This window comes from Nuphar pumila, chromosome 4, assembly GCF_984573655.1.
Source record: "Nuphar pumila chromosome 4, dmNupPumi1.hap1.1, whole genome shotgun sequence".
Lineage (NCBI taxonomy): Eukaryota > Viridiplantae > Streptophyta > Magnoliopsida > Nymphaeales > Nymphaeaceae > Nuphar > Nuphar pumila.
The window spans coordinates 16,712,880-16,726,937 of record NC_143252.1 but is presented as its reverse complement, the minus strand read 5'-3'; the positions used below and the strand labels follow the sequence as shown (position 1 = coordinate 16,726,937).

Sequence of the window (14,058 nt, the reverse complement as noted above, 5' to 3'; positions counted from 1 at the left end):
AAATAGGTTTCAGGGAGACGAGACTGTTTTCGGGCCCAACAGCTGTGAAAACAAGATTTGTCCATTATAGATTAGTTTAAAGTAGTGTAGTTATGTTTTTAAAGTTTTTCTTAATGTGTTCATGTAAAAAAATCAAAAATATGAATTCGAGTGGCCTATTTTGGGCCCACCCAAATGCATATCCCCGATATTACGTATTTTCGACCTAACACCTGACCGGTAAATCACTCCTATCTCCCTCGTCCAGAAAAGTTTTTACGAACGGTTTGTTGCATTGGAAGGCTAACAACATTTCACAGCTTCTGTAAAATTTTGAGTTCATGGACTGAGCTCTGTTCTATGATAGTCGGAACAGAAAAGTGCAGATTGTACTAAATCACTCGAAACTCTCTCGTCCAGATGAATTTTTACAAACAGTTTGTGGCATCAGAAAGCTAACAAAATTCTTTACAAACTGTAAAAAATTCAGATTTGTCTGATGACTGTAAAATTTTGTGTAACCTCTGTAACAGTCAGACAACGTTGGGTTTTCGCAAGTTTGAAACCGGTTTTAGACCCGGCTATCGATTGTTTGTGAATCTTGTGCATTTTCGCGTATGCCTTACAAATTTGTATTGTACTATTGAAAATAAGTTTGCTGCAGGAAATTTAAGTGTCCCCTACTGAGACACGATTTGATTGATGTACTAAGGCACAAGCATGCCTTTGCGGCCTCTAGCGAATAAATAGACCGAAGTATCCGTCTTGCGAATTAATGTGAGTGTTAAGGGATTTTGTATGCTGTCTTTTTCTGATATAATATTGACATGTACGTGTTGTTAAAGATAGGAATGTATGGATGCATTTAGCTGCAAAAGAAACTCATTGTTTCTTTAGTGCATGTGGGCTTCAAATTTGAGATGTATGGACATTTATTTAATTTATGAATGTTTAAACTTTCAATTTATGGCATGTATGGATGTGAATGTAATCAGGAAAGTAACACGACAAGTTTTTGTCTTGTTTAGTTTTCCGCTGCAATTTTATAAATGTATTTAAAAGTATTTCAAAAAAAAATCATGATTTTCAGGATTTAAAAATTTGGGTGTTAGAGTGAGGGTGGGGGTTACGAAGAGAGGGAGAGAGAGACGATGGGGTGGGTTACCGAGAGAGAGATGTAGGGGTGGGGGTTACGAAGAGAGGAAGAGAGAGAGATGGTGGGGTGGAATTAGGGGTGTCAACGGGTCGAGTTAAACTGAACCAGACCCGGACCAAACCCTATATGGCCTGGGTATGGTGACAAATAAGACCTGGGTCCAGACCCGAAGGTCCGATTAATACATGGACTCGGGTATAGTTTTTGAAATTTTATATCAGACCCAGACTCGACTCGAGTTCCGATTAAGACCCAAATTTTTCAATATAAAAATGATAAAAAAATATTATTTTATCGAGTATGGTCCAGGTTCGGGTATAGTTTCTCTTATAGTAGAGCCGATTAGACCTTGATCCAGATCCGATACCATACCGAGAAATCTGGTCCAAGTCTGGTTCCACCTGGGTCCGAACCAAACTCGACCCGTTGACACCCCTAGGTGGAGTTAATAAGAGAGAGAAAAGAGAGGTTTGGGTCTGAATCTAGATCCATAATTGATCTAGACCCAAACTCTCTTTCTATATATATACCCTCCTGAACCCCCACACCCAAGTTTTTTTAAAGTGCCGCATCGCCAAACCCGCACCTGCACCTATGTGACATAGCCCCAAACTTACACAATGTTCAGGATTAATGATTTGAATGCTTCTAAGCTAATGAACATTCTACTGTTTCATGAGAAGTCAGAAGCAAATCAATACTTCCCGGGCCAATAAATTGAAGCCAGTAACATAATTGTGTTTGCTTCAATCACCAGTACTGACTAGTTATGAAATGGAGTTTGCGTTCATAAATATCAGTGAATGTGGCTAGTCCAATAATGTAAGGTGCTTATTGTTTCACATAGCATGAGCCAACTCATTGAGGTTCTTTATAGTTTCCTTAATAGGGTGTTGCATGAGTTTGTTACTAAACTCACCTAAATATTGAAAAAAGATAGGAAATGCTACTAGTAAATTCATAGCACAATTATAGCATTCAAAATTTTGTAACCACATTTCTCGCATGAGAAGACTAATGATTGCAAAAATATATGCACACTGAACAGAATGGGTATTACAATCTGATTTACAATTTGATAGAACCTCACATCACACATGTAAGCATCAACAACAATGGCCTAGTTATTATGTGTTTCTTTAATCAGAAGAAGACAAGCTATGCAAACAAATCGAACAGCATTGATTGCTATGTTATCTATTCAAGGCTGGAAGATCACATACCGTGAAGAATATCATGAAGAGATCCCATGGTTGCAAACTCATATGCCAGTACACGAAAGCTTCCATCAACACAATAGCCAACCAGCTCCATTACATTTTCGTGTTTGAGCCTTGAAACCATTGAGATCTATTGACAGCTTCCAGAATTTGAGCATGACATATCCACATCAACATTTATTTCTGAATCCAGTTACCCATTAAAGGAAGAAAACTGACCTGAGCAAGAAATTCTTGGTCTGGCTGCTTACTGGCATCTAATTTTTTGATAGCTGCTGCTTGGCCACTTTTTAGAACACCATAATATACTCTTCCATATGAACCTTCTCCAATTAAGGCCTTAGCCCCAAAGCTGTCTGTTATCTCCTTCAATTCATCAACTGAGATAGCAGGGACTGCAATTGGTTGAACTTTCAGCATCTGTGCACGCTTAGGAGTTGCGTCTGCGGGACGGTAAGCTCCATCATTTCCTGCAAAGCTTTCCATTTAATTAATTTCATGATTGAACTAAAATGAACTTGCATAAAGTTAAAAACAAAAAACTCAAAAGTAAAGCACATATGACCAAATGAAAATTGCTACTAACTTGGCCCCATGGGTTGAGCCAAGGTTACAGAAAATGCTATAAGAGGGTGGGAAACCATTTCTGAAACAGGAAACACTGTTTCTGAAACGTTTGTGAAACGCCAAAAAAATCATGGGAAACATGTTTCCCATACTATGAGAAACATGTTTCCCCCACGCTTCCCATGTGTTTCTCAAGCATTTCCCTTTGTGGGATACATGTTTCTCATTTTTTGTTTCATTAATTTATTATGTTACTTTTTCTTAAACGTTTTCGATGCATTCCCTAGTCATTTCCCGGTTTGTTTCCCAATTTGTTTCCTGATTCGTTTCTCGTTTCCCGTTTCACATGTTGGGTCCGACGAGGATTTTCCGGCAAGGCGGCATACCAGACGGCGTCACTGTATGGCAGTGACCCTGCAAAAGCAAAAACAGAAGAAAAACAGTAGCCAGCGTACCTAATGCTGCCATTTACGGAGGTCGGAGGTCGCCGGAGTTAGTCGCCGGAATTTCTGCTCAGCCGGACTGCTGCCCTCCACGAGCCCAGGCTTCCGTATGCAGTCGGTGAGTAGACCTGTATTTCCCTTCTGTATATTCTTGACTTGGGTCGCTCATGATACCCAGTCTTTATAAAGCATACGGTGGGAACGGTTTGCGTAACCGTTCCCCCTAATCGCATGCACATTTATCGCATGGATCATCCCTGATGTGGGGATGTATCCACATCGTGGATAACCACCACGCCAATCGTGGTGGTTAATCCAACATTCTCCCACTTGATCCGACGATAAATTCTTTAACCAGAAAAAACTTTATGGGAATTAACTTGATGAATAGAATGGCCTTTATATTCTATTCTAAAGGTCCTTAATTGAATCTTTAATCCTTATGAGATTAACAACAACCATAATGAGAATCAAAAGACTGAAAGTGATCACTTTATTTATATGCATATGTCAAAAAGAGTTTAACAATCCCATCCTCATTACATGTTCGGAATATAATCCCGGTGCTAGCCCTTTAGTAAGAGGATCAGCGATCATCTCTTTGGTACCAATATTGACAATATGCACTAAATGATTCTCCGTCCTTTCTTTAATAACAAAATACTTCAATTTCATATGCTTGCATGACGTAGTACTTTTGTTGTTGTTCGAAAAGGACACAGCAGCTTCATTATCACAATAGACCTTCAGTGGCTTCCCAATGGAATCGACCACCTTTAACTGTGATATGAAGTTCTTTAACCATATAGCCTGCGAAGTAGTCTCGTACAATGCAATGAATTCTGCCTCCATGGTGTGGGCAGCAGTGGTCGTCTGCTTTTCACTCCTCCAAGAGATCGCTCCCCCAGCAAGTAAGAAGACGTACCCAGTAGTAGACTTTCTACTATCAAGGCATCCTCCTAAATCCGCATCTGAGTAGCCAATGACCTCGAGGTGGTCAACTTTATGATACGTTAACATATAGTCTTTTGTCCCTTGCAAATACCGCAAGACTTTCTTGGCAGCCTTCCAATGGGGTAAACCTGGATTAGACTGAAATCTGCCAAGTACCCCTACTGCAAAAGAAATATCTGGTCGAGAACATGTCTCCGCGTACTGCAAGCTGCCAACAACTGATGCATATGGATAAGCACTCATCTGTGCTTTGTCAATATCGTTCTGTGGACAATCCTTTAGGCTCAGCTTGTCACCTTTTGATATGGGTGTTGAAGTAGGAGAATAATTCTCCATCCCATATCGCTTTAACACCTTTTCTATATAGGATCTTTGGGAGAGGCCTAGAAACCCTTTTGCTCGGTCTCGACGAATCTCAATGCCAAGAACATAAGCAGCCTCACCCATATCTTTCATATCAAAATGTGATGCAAGAAACTGTTTTGTCTCTGAAAGTAACTTCATATCGTTGGTTGCAAGTAAGATGTCATCCACATACAACATCAATATAATGAACTTACTCCCACTTTCCTTAAGGTATATACATTGATCAATAATGTTTTCTGTAAACCCGAAAGTCACAATGACTTGGGAAAATTTAATATACCACTGTCAGGAGGCCTGTTTAAGTCCATATATTGATTTGTTAAGCTTACAAACCAAACGATCATTTTCAGAGAAACCAAGAGGTTGTTCCATGTATACCTCTTCATTCAGATCCCTGTTGAGGAACGTTGTTTTCACATCCATCTGATGTAGCTCTAAGTCATAATGAGCTACGAGGGCCAGAATAATCCTCATTGACTCCTTAGTTGAGACATGAGAAAATGTCTCATTATAGTCAATCCCCTCCATCTGGGTGAATCCTTTAGCAACCAATCTTGCTTTATGTCTCTCTATGTTACCTTTGGAGTCTTTCTTGGTCTTAAAGACCCATTTACACCCTACGGGATTTACTCCTTTAGGTAACGTGACAAGATCCCACACTTGATTTTTAGTCATAGAGTCTAACTCTTCTTTCATGGCTTCAATCCAGTGCGAAGATTGTTTGCTTTCAACAGCTTCCATAAAATTCAACGGGTCATCATCCATATCTATGAAATCACCAGGCTCCTGAAGGTACACCACATAATCAGGATGTATGGCAGATCTCCTAATCCTTGTGAATCTCCAAACAGGTCGTTCCTCAGGCTCAGATGGAACCTGATCATCCTGTTCGTGCTCTTCCGCATTGTCCACAATAGGTTCACTTTGGATTTGTGCATTAACAATCGAATTATCAACCACACCATCATTAGGAATAACAATGTGGTATCTTTCAATGTTTTCCTTAACAGGTGATGAAACTGGATCCTGTATTTCCTCAAAACCAATGCTTTGAAGTGCACTTAATCCTATTGAACCATCTTCTAGGAATTTAGCCTTATCCGTTTCAACAATCTGTGGTGAGTGAGATGGGCAATAAAACTTGTACCCTTTTGATCTTTCTGGATAACCAATGAAATATCCACTGGTTGTTCTTGGATCAAAGGCTTTAATGTGGGGGTTATACAGTTTAGCCTCTGCAGGACATCCCCATATGTGCATATAAGACAGTGATGGTTTCCTACCTGTCCACAACTCGTAAGGAGTTTTAGGCACAGATTTCGTAGGAACCTTATTCAAAATATGCACAACTGTCCTTAAGGCTTCACCCCACAACTTTATGGGAAGTGTTGAATAATTCAACATAGCCCTGACCATTTCTTTAAGCGTACGATTTCTCCTTTCAGCTACACCATTCTGATAGGCACTACCAGGCATGGTATATTGAGACACAATGCCTTCCTCTTTAAGAAATCGCGCTAATGGTCCTTCCCTTTGCCCCATCTTAGTAAATCTACCATAATATTCGCCACCTCTATCAGACCTGACTATTTTAATAACCTTATCGGTTTGTTTCTCTACTTCTTTCTTAAATTCCTTAAACATCTGAAAAACATCAGATTTTTCGAAAATCAAGTAAAGATACATATACCGAGAATAGTCATCAATAAAGGTAACGAAATATTTTTCGCCTGTATAACAGGGGGAAAATGGTCCACATACATCCGTATGGACTATTTCTAATATCTCACTACTGCGTTTGGCACCCTCTTTATATGTGTTTGTATGCTTAGCCTTTATGCAATCAACACATGGGTCATTGTCAGTAAAATCTAGAGATTGCAAGATCCCTTCATTTACCAGTCTCTTTATTCTCTTTTCAGAGATATGACCCAACCTTCGATGCCAAAGCATGTAAGATTTATTATCTGTCATGCTACGTTTATTTTCAACCAATGCGTATTCAGAAATCAAAGACTCCTGAGTTTGGATCTTCACATTCAATCTATATAAACCATCATAAACAGATGCAAAACCAATTTCAATTGAATTTCTGAATATGAACAATTTGGAATTTTCAAACTTCAAACAATATCCAAATTTATCCAACTTTGAAATTGAAATTAAGTTTCTACTATACGATGGAATATAAAAGACATCATGAAGATCTAAAACTACGCCCGTATCCAGAGTAATCCTGCAGGTTCCAACACCCTTCACATGTGAACGCATCTTGTTTCCCGAATAGATGCTTTTCTCATGCATTGTTGGTTCCCTTCTGCTCAGAAACAGCTGTAGACAGTTGGAAATATGAACAGTAGCACCAGAATCAATCCACCAGCTATTTTCAGGAATTTGTAATAAATTACATTCATGAGAAACAAATGACAAATTACCTCTCTTTTCCAACCACTTTTTGTACTTTATGCAATCTGCCTTTATGTGTCCCTTCTTCTTGCAAAAGAAGCACTTTATGGGAGCAGAGTTGGATTGCTTATCTTGGGATGATTTATCCCCAGTTGGCTTCTTCCTAGCATTTCTCTTAAATGCATTCTTCCTTGGTCCTACTTTGGACGTATGAGAAGCCATATGTGCACTCTGCACCTTCTCACCTTTCATCCTTTCTTCTTCTTCAACACACTTGGACATGAGTTCATTAAATGTCCATTCATCATTATGTGTGTTGTACGAGATTTTGAAAGGTCCGTATTCCAAAGGTAAGGATGTAAGGATTAAATGCACTAGGAAAGAATCAGAGATAGTGAGTTTCATGTCATTCAGCTGAGACGCTATGTTTCTCATCTCCAAAATGTGTTGGCGAATGTTTCCCCCTCCAGTATATTTCATAGATATCAGTTTTGACATCAGGGTACTGGCTCTGGCCTTGTTTGAACTCACAAACTGTGCCTCAATGGCATTCATGAATTCTCTCACTGTTCTGCATTGTGGGATAGCACTCTGAATGTTCTTAGCTACTTTAGATTGCAAAAGCAATAAGCTAAGTCTATTCGAGTGCTCCTACTTCTCAAAAGCAATCTTTTGATCAGCAGTACTCTGATCAGTGAGGGCAGCGGGTTCATCTATCCTTAGGGCCAGATCTAGATCCATATACCCTAATGCAAATAAAACAGTTTCTTTCCAATCACTAAAATTAGATCCATCTAGAAAAGGAATTGAGCTAGAGCCATCTAAAATCACAGAACTAGAAACTGCATGACAAAAGACATGTATCAGGAAACATTCATACGAGACTAAAACTTTAGTGAAAAAAGCAAAATAATAAAGGCCCTTGATATGCTTCTTTCCAGGCGAGTGAAGGGGGTCATCGGAGTCCTACTTTGGTAAGAGCTCCGACACGCGAAACCACTTCGCCTACCGACCATATTCGGTAAAACTAAGGTTCTTGTGAAGATAGACCATCAACACAAGGTACCTTTGGATACTCATGTGTGATGTATCTCGACACATTTACCTTATTCTACCCTACTTAAATTCCAAACACGATAAAACTACCTTTGGGTCGTCTATCGTTTCATGAATATAAGTACAATGTGCATATCGGCTTAGGAACTGTATGATAGTATAAAATTCATTTATGACTCACGTGTATTCAGTCACTTTGGTGACATGAAAACAATGATTCATTTAACTATCCTTAATGCTAATATGCAAAATTATATCTTAAAATAGTCCGTAAACCGAATGGACTAGACATATGATCCTCGAAATGGTTCTTAAACTGAATGAACCAGTCATATGTATCACGAACCGGTCTTAAAGCACTCTGAACCGGTCTGAAACAGCCCCGAACCGGCCATCCAAGGGTCCGAACCGGTTCTGAACCTTATGAACTGGGTCAAATATGAACAAAAGTTCATTAAAACCCTATAACCGTATGCCAAAACCCCTATATTTTCTTATATTTAAGAAAACAGGGTCTTAGCATCTCGGAACCGGTGAGAAACTGGAAGAAACCGGCCAAAAACGGCTCTGAACCGGTCCCGGAAGGGGACTGAGTCAGTCCCTGATCCGGTTCAGGCCAAATAGTGCCTGGACCCTTCTGGATCCGGGTCAGACCCGAGGTTATCCGGATCCGGGTCGAACCCGGTACAATCCTGATTCGGGTTAGACCCGGTTACAACCGGATCCGGTTAAGACCGAATCCGGGTCGGACCCGGTAACCGCTGGATCCGGGTCTGACCCGGGGTTTACCTTATCCGGGTCGGACCCGAGCGGGTCCCCACCCGAAACCTTGATCCGATCCGAATCACTTTATGGATCGGTTTCGGGTGGTCGGGTCCGGTTCAGAAAATGAACCCGACCCGAAAAAAAAAAAACAAAAATAAGGGTCGAATTAGGGTTTACAGAAATCCATTTCGCCCTTTTTCAAAAACCAAATGCAGGGTGTTGCCGCCGCCTGCCGGCAAACAACGCCGGCGCCTGCCGGCGATCATTGCCGCCGTCCGCCGGCGACCAACGCCACCATTCACCGGCGACCAACGCCGCCATCAGATGGCGCCCTTCTCCAGCGAAAGCTTCCATCCGCCGGCCAAAAACCCGATGCTGCAGAAAATTTCAGAAATCCGACGACTTAAAAAATCGCCGGCGACAACTCCCGCAGCCTCCTGATGGCGGATGAAGATGAAGACGCCGGCGGGATCCTCGCCGACAGGAAAAAACCCCATGAACAGAGGTAAGAACTTTTTTTTTTATTATTATTATACTGTCGCCCAACGGCGACAGGCGCCGGTGACCAGCAGCAGGGTCACCCCACGGTGACATGCGTTTCTGGTCAAAACCGGAGCACACCCCGCGGCGGAAGCGGGGTGTGGGCCCATAACCCAATGTTGGGTCCGGCGAGGCGGCATACCAGACGGCGTCACTGTATGGCAGTGACCCTGCAAAAGCAAAAACAGAAGAAAAACAATAGACAGTGTACCTGATGCTGCCATTTACGGAGGTCGAAGGTCGTCGGAGTTAGTCGCCGGAATTTCTGCTCAGCCGGACTGCTGCCCTCCACGAGCCCAGGCTTCCGTATGCAGTCGGTGAGTAGACCTGTATTTCCCTTCTGTATATTCTTGACTTGGGTCGCTCATGATACCCAGTCTTTATAAAGCATACGGTGGGAACGGTTTGCGTAACCGTTCCCCCTAATCGCATGCACATTTATCGGATGGATCATCCCTGATGTGGGGATGTATCCACATCGTGGATAACCACCACGCCAATCGTGGTGGTTAATCCAACATCACATGCATCTAAAAAACTTCGTTTCCCGTTTTCATTTTCCAAGACGTTTCCCATTTCTGTTTCCGTTTCTGGCAACCTTGCATTGAGCACACCTGGCTAGCAGAGGGTGGGTGAAAGTATTCAAATTGAAGGACGATAGATCAAACTCCATTACTTCTAGGATGTACCCCACGGCTTTCTCCAGTCAGTCCCTGTAAGGCATGGGTATACCGAAAACAGTACACATGGCCAGCAAGTTGGTAGACTACCTGAGGTTTACTTCATAGGGAGGCAGGCCCATTAAGTGACCCATGTCCCTAGGAAGGTTCCTTGCCATCCAAAATAAATAAATTTGCTACTAACATAAAGATAACCAACATTATCTAAATTTAGTGGATGCTTATTCAGAGACTGGCGGTAAATATCTTCAAATCCATAAGCCACTAGATATATGAGATAAATAGTAGTCATTGGCTGAAAAAGTGAGCATTCTATTTTGAGTGTTTTATATGAATATGGGTCTAATAAGGTTCTAAGCAACTTCCTACAAGGCAAGATTTTACATATATTAAAATCAAGCTTGAATCAGGCAGAGGGAAGAAAATGTTATGCGAGGTATAAAACTATTCTCCACAACAAAGGAGTCTCCAGATATTTTAGAAACAGAACATATGACAAGTTCTAGCGGAGAACTTCACAGACCCAGCTTATGATGCAAGTTTGTCTTCTCTTATAGTTTCAATAAGACGATTGCAACTCAACCAACTGAATCTATCATCTGATTATAGTCCAATATGATATTTTTTTTCATTTTTGCCTTTGGGATTTGCAAAATCTCTACTATTCTTTGTGCAACTACCATCAAAACAACATGTAATATTCGTCATATTTGTTTTATACCAATAGCAAAAATGAACAAGGGAAACCATTTCGGAATGCAACTGCTATCCAACACCCATGACAATATATTTGAGCAAAACATATTTTACATTACAAAGTCCTTTGACATCTGATGGACACATAGAAATGACAAAATCCATACATCTTAGGTGACTATACCTGGTTCTTAGATGCTGAACATACATCATAGGTGACATCTGATGGACACAGAGAAAGGACAAGTATCCGTTTATGACAGGACATAATCTACCAAAAGCATCTTCATAAAATTAACTTAGATAAATTCTCACATGTGAACCGTACAGCATTGTGAGAGAACAAAAATCATACAAAGTGTCTGCTTCGCCAGGGTTCTGAATCAGAGGCGAGTTATGTAGAATGAAATTGTACCACCATCCATATTCAACACAAATTCCAAAAGGAAAACAAACTGGCGAATAAAATCAGGTTCAGAAAATAAAAGGAAAAGCAGGGGCTTCCAAATGAAGCTTGACAAGATATTAAGAAGCCTTGCACATCTACAACAATATAGCACATTCATTCAGCAAAACTGATTACCTGCAATATTGTTTGCAGCAAACGGGCTTCCATTATCAGCTGTTTTCTGGATAGGATCTTCAGAACAGCAGCTAAAGCAGCCCATGTTTGGAGGATAAGCTTCTTTCTTTTCCTCCCAGCACCAACTACTCTTGAAAAACGAAACAAAAATGGTTACTTTAAAAGGCCATACTCACAAACATAAGAAATCAAAAGATATCTCATGCTAAAATTCAAAAGTAAGCTAAAATAGCTAATTTTAAAATCAATTAAAGAAAAATCATATATTGTCAAAGATTTAAAGAGAAAAAGACGAGGTAAACAAAGACTTAAGCTCCAAATACATGATGAGTTACAAAAATACAAATTAAGTTTCGCATCATCTCAGCAATGCAAGAATTAAAAAATTAAACGAACAAATAAAAGTGAAGGGATGGAAAAGTTCAGATGAGAGGTGCCCACGGAAACTAACTGACGCAGCCAAACAGAAAAGCTAGACATTTCATGTTTCAACAACTCAAAAAGACCGTGGCTGAGTGATTCACACGACAAATATAACGCAGAACAGACCACGCGTGTTGTAGAAGCGCAGAAGTGAACCAAGAAGGAAAAAATGCAAAACAAAATAGAGCAACGAGCTCTGAAGATCAACTAGAAGGATTCAAGCATAGATCAGATAAGAGGAACAAAAGAGCACGACCAAGAGGAAGGATTGAATTTACCACAAGCTCAACACAAAGACATGATTTTCAAAAAAAATAAATAAAAGAAAAAGAAAAGTATATCGCCGCAGCTGAATCAATAAAAAGAAGACAGCCGAGAATCCAGCTGCACCCGGACAGCAATGTACGCACGGACTTACACTGTATCAAGAGGAGAATGACGGAAATGCTAGAAACCAAAACCTAACCCTACACATCCATCCATTGACCAAAAGAAACCCAATACGAGTTTCTTAGACGCCATAAATTACGGTAGAAAAATGACAAAACTCCAAACTTTAACCGTTCACCAACCTCAAACCCAGCAAAGAGGCAAAATATCATTTTGAGGTCACCGACAGAATATATATATATATACACGCAGAGACAACACTAAAACGAAGAGAAAAAGCAATCTCGGCCACGAAAACGCAGTAATCGAGTGGAATGCACAGCGCGAGAGATGAGACAAGCTTTTTAAGGAAAAAACGGAAGGAAGCCGAGCGAAAACCCCACATCTAGATCAGAATTTCACCGAGAAAACAACCAGTCGGAAGCAGTACGCAAATACGTGAAAATATATCTTCTTCATAACATGCACTCATCAAAAACAACAAAAAACTAAATTAAACGAGAAAAATATCTAAATTGGTGCAGACGATCGCGTACCGACCTGCTGATACTGAAACGAAGAATAACTGCTGAAGATTCCGTAACCTTAACTACGAGACACGCGACGGAGTGAGTTGCGCAGTACGCCAGAGAGAGAGAGAGAGAGGGGAAGTCAGAGAGGATAGTGGGGGACGGAAGAAGGAAAAAAGAAAAGGAGAAAGGGGAAAGAGAGGAGGAGAGAAAAAGGGAAATGAAGGGGCAATGGGGGTTGTGCGAAAAGTAAGAGGGAGAGGAGTCAGCTCGTTGAGCTGGCCAGCTCCTACCGAGTTGAGATCAAAGGGGGCGGCACTAACCACGTGGCAAAACCTGACACGACCCGCCAACCCGCCTCTTAGGCGGGTTCGGGTTTGGAAAAAATGAACCCGTTTAATAAACGGGTCGACCCGCCTAACCTGTTTATTAAACGGGTCGGGTTCGTGTTAGGGGTATGCCAACCCGGATGACCCATTTAATAAACGGGTTAGGTGGATGGGTCAACCCGCCAACCCGTCAACCTGACCCGCGAACCTGAGAACCTGTTTACCCGACCCAACCCATTTATTAAATGGGTTGGTGGGTCGTGTCGGGTTACCCGTTTATTAAACGGGCCGGGTTTGTGTTTGCCACAGTCGACCCGTTTAATAAATGGGTCGGGTTCGGGTTGAGGTATGCTGACCCGCCAACCCCACACGATTGACACCCCTACTAACCAATCATATGTCAGCATTGTATGGGCTCACAGCGGCCCCCACATGAAATGCTGTCAAATAGCCATGACACAACCGTTCAGCAGCGGGGGCGCTTTCGTTCGGATCGAGGGCATGCAAAAACCTGAGATTTAATGGACGAACTTGGCACTCCAGTGTTTGACCCTGACCAGATTTTTTTGGCGATTCAAAAATCAATTATGAATGTATCAATTTTTCTTAACTCATAGAGACATGATTGTTATATATATATGATCCAAGAGTTGTTTCCTACACCACTGATCAGGTTAGATTAAGTCAAAAACAACTCGCATCATGAGATTTCAATTCTATTGTAAGTACAATTGATTGTAATAAATATAAATCCATATAATCATACAAGTTTGTTTTGGTTACAATTGTGATTATGATTCCTCGACCTGTGAAAGCTGATCAGAATTCACACCCTGACCAGTGTATAGAATCACAGGTGACAAGAAGCAAAAGTGCAACTGTATAAATAAGGCACGACATGGAAAGCCTTTGATTGGGAACCTTCTTTTCTTGCTTACCCATGAAAAAGCAATTACACAAGCTTAACTTTCATGTGTTTGTGTTTTCCAAATAAAA

The 14,058-nt window shown here is 41.0% G+C and overlaps 1 protein-coding gene across 4 annotated transcripts in view; it reads right to left on the bottom strand.

The window, feature by feature from the left end:
- The window catches only part of LOC149839516 (pto-interacting protein 1-like), a 28,723-nt gene extending 15,800 nt beyond the window's left edge, over positions 1 to 12,923 (bottom strand). Inside the window, exons 1-4 of one of the 4 annotated variants that reach the window (XM_090004156.1) lie at positions 12,761 to 12,923; positions 11,412 to 11,541; positions 2,575 to 2,825; positions 2,359 to 2,485 (exon numbers count right to left, since the gene is read on the bottom strand). In XM_090004156.1, coding sequence (XP_089860282.1) covers positions 2,359 to 2,485; positions 2,575 to 2,825; positions 11,412 to 11,496 — 463 coding nt within the window. In that variant the 5' untranslated portion in view covers positions 11,497 to 11,541; positions 12,761 to 12,923. The remainder of the gene's footprint in view (positions 1 to 2,358; positions 2,486 to 2,574; positions 2,826 to 11,411; positions 11,542 to 12,760) is intronic. The other 3 variants (XM_090004155.1, XM_090004157.1, XM_090004158.1) reach the window with 3 other exon arrangements.
- Between the last annotated feature and the right edge of the window lie 1,135 nt (positions 12,924 to 14,058).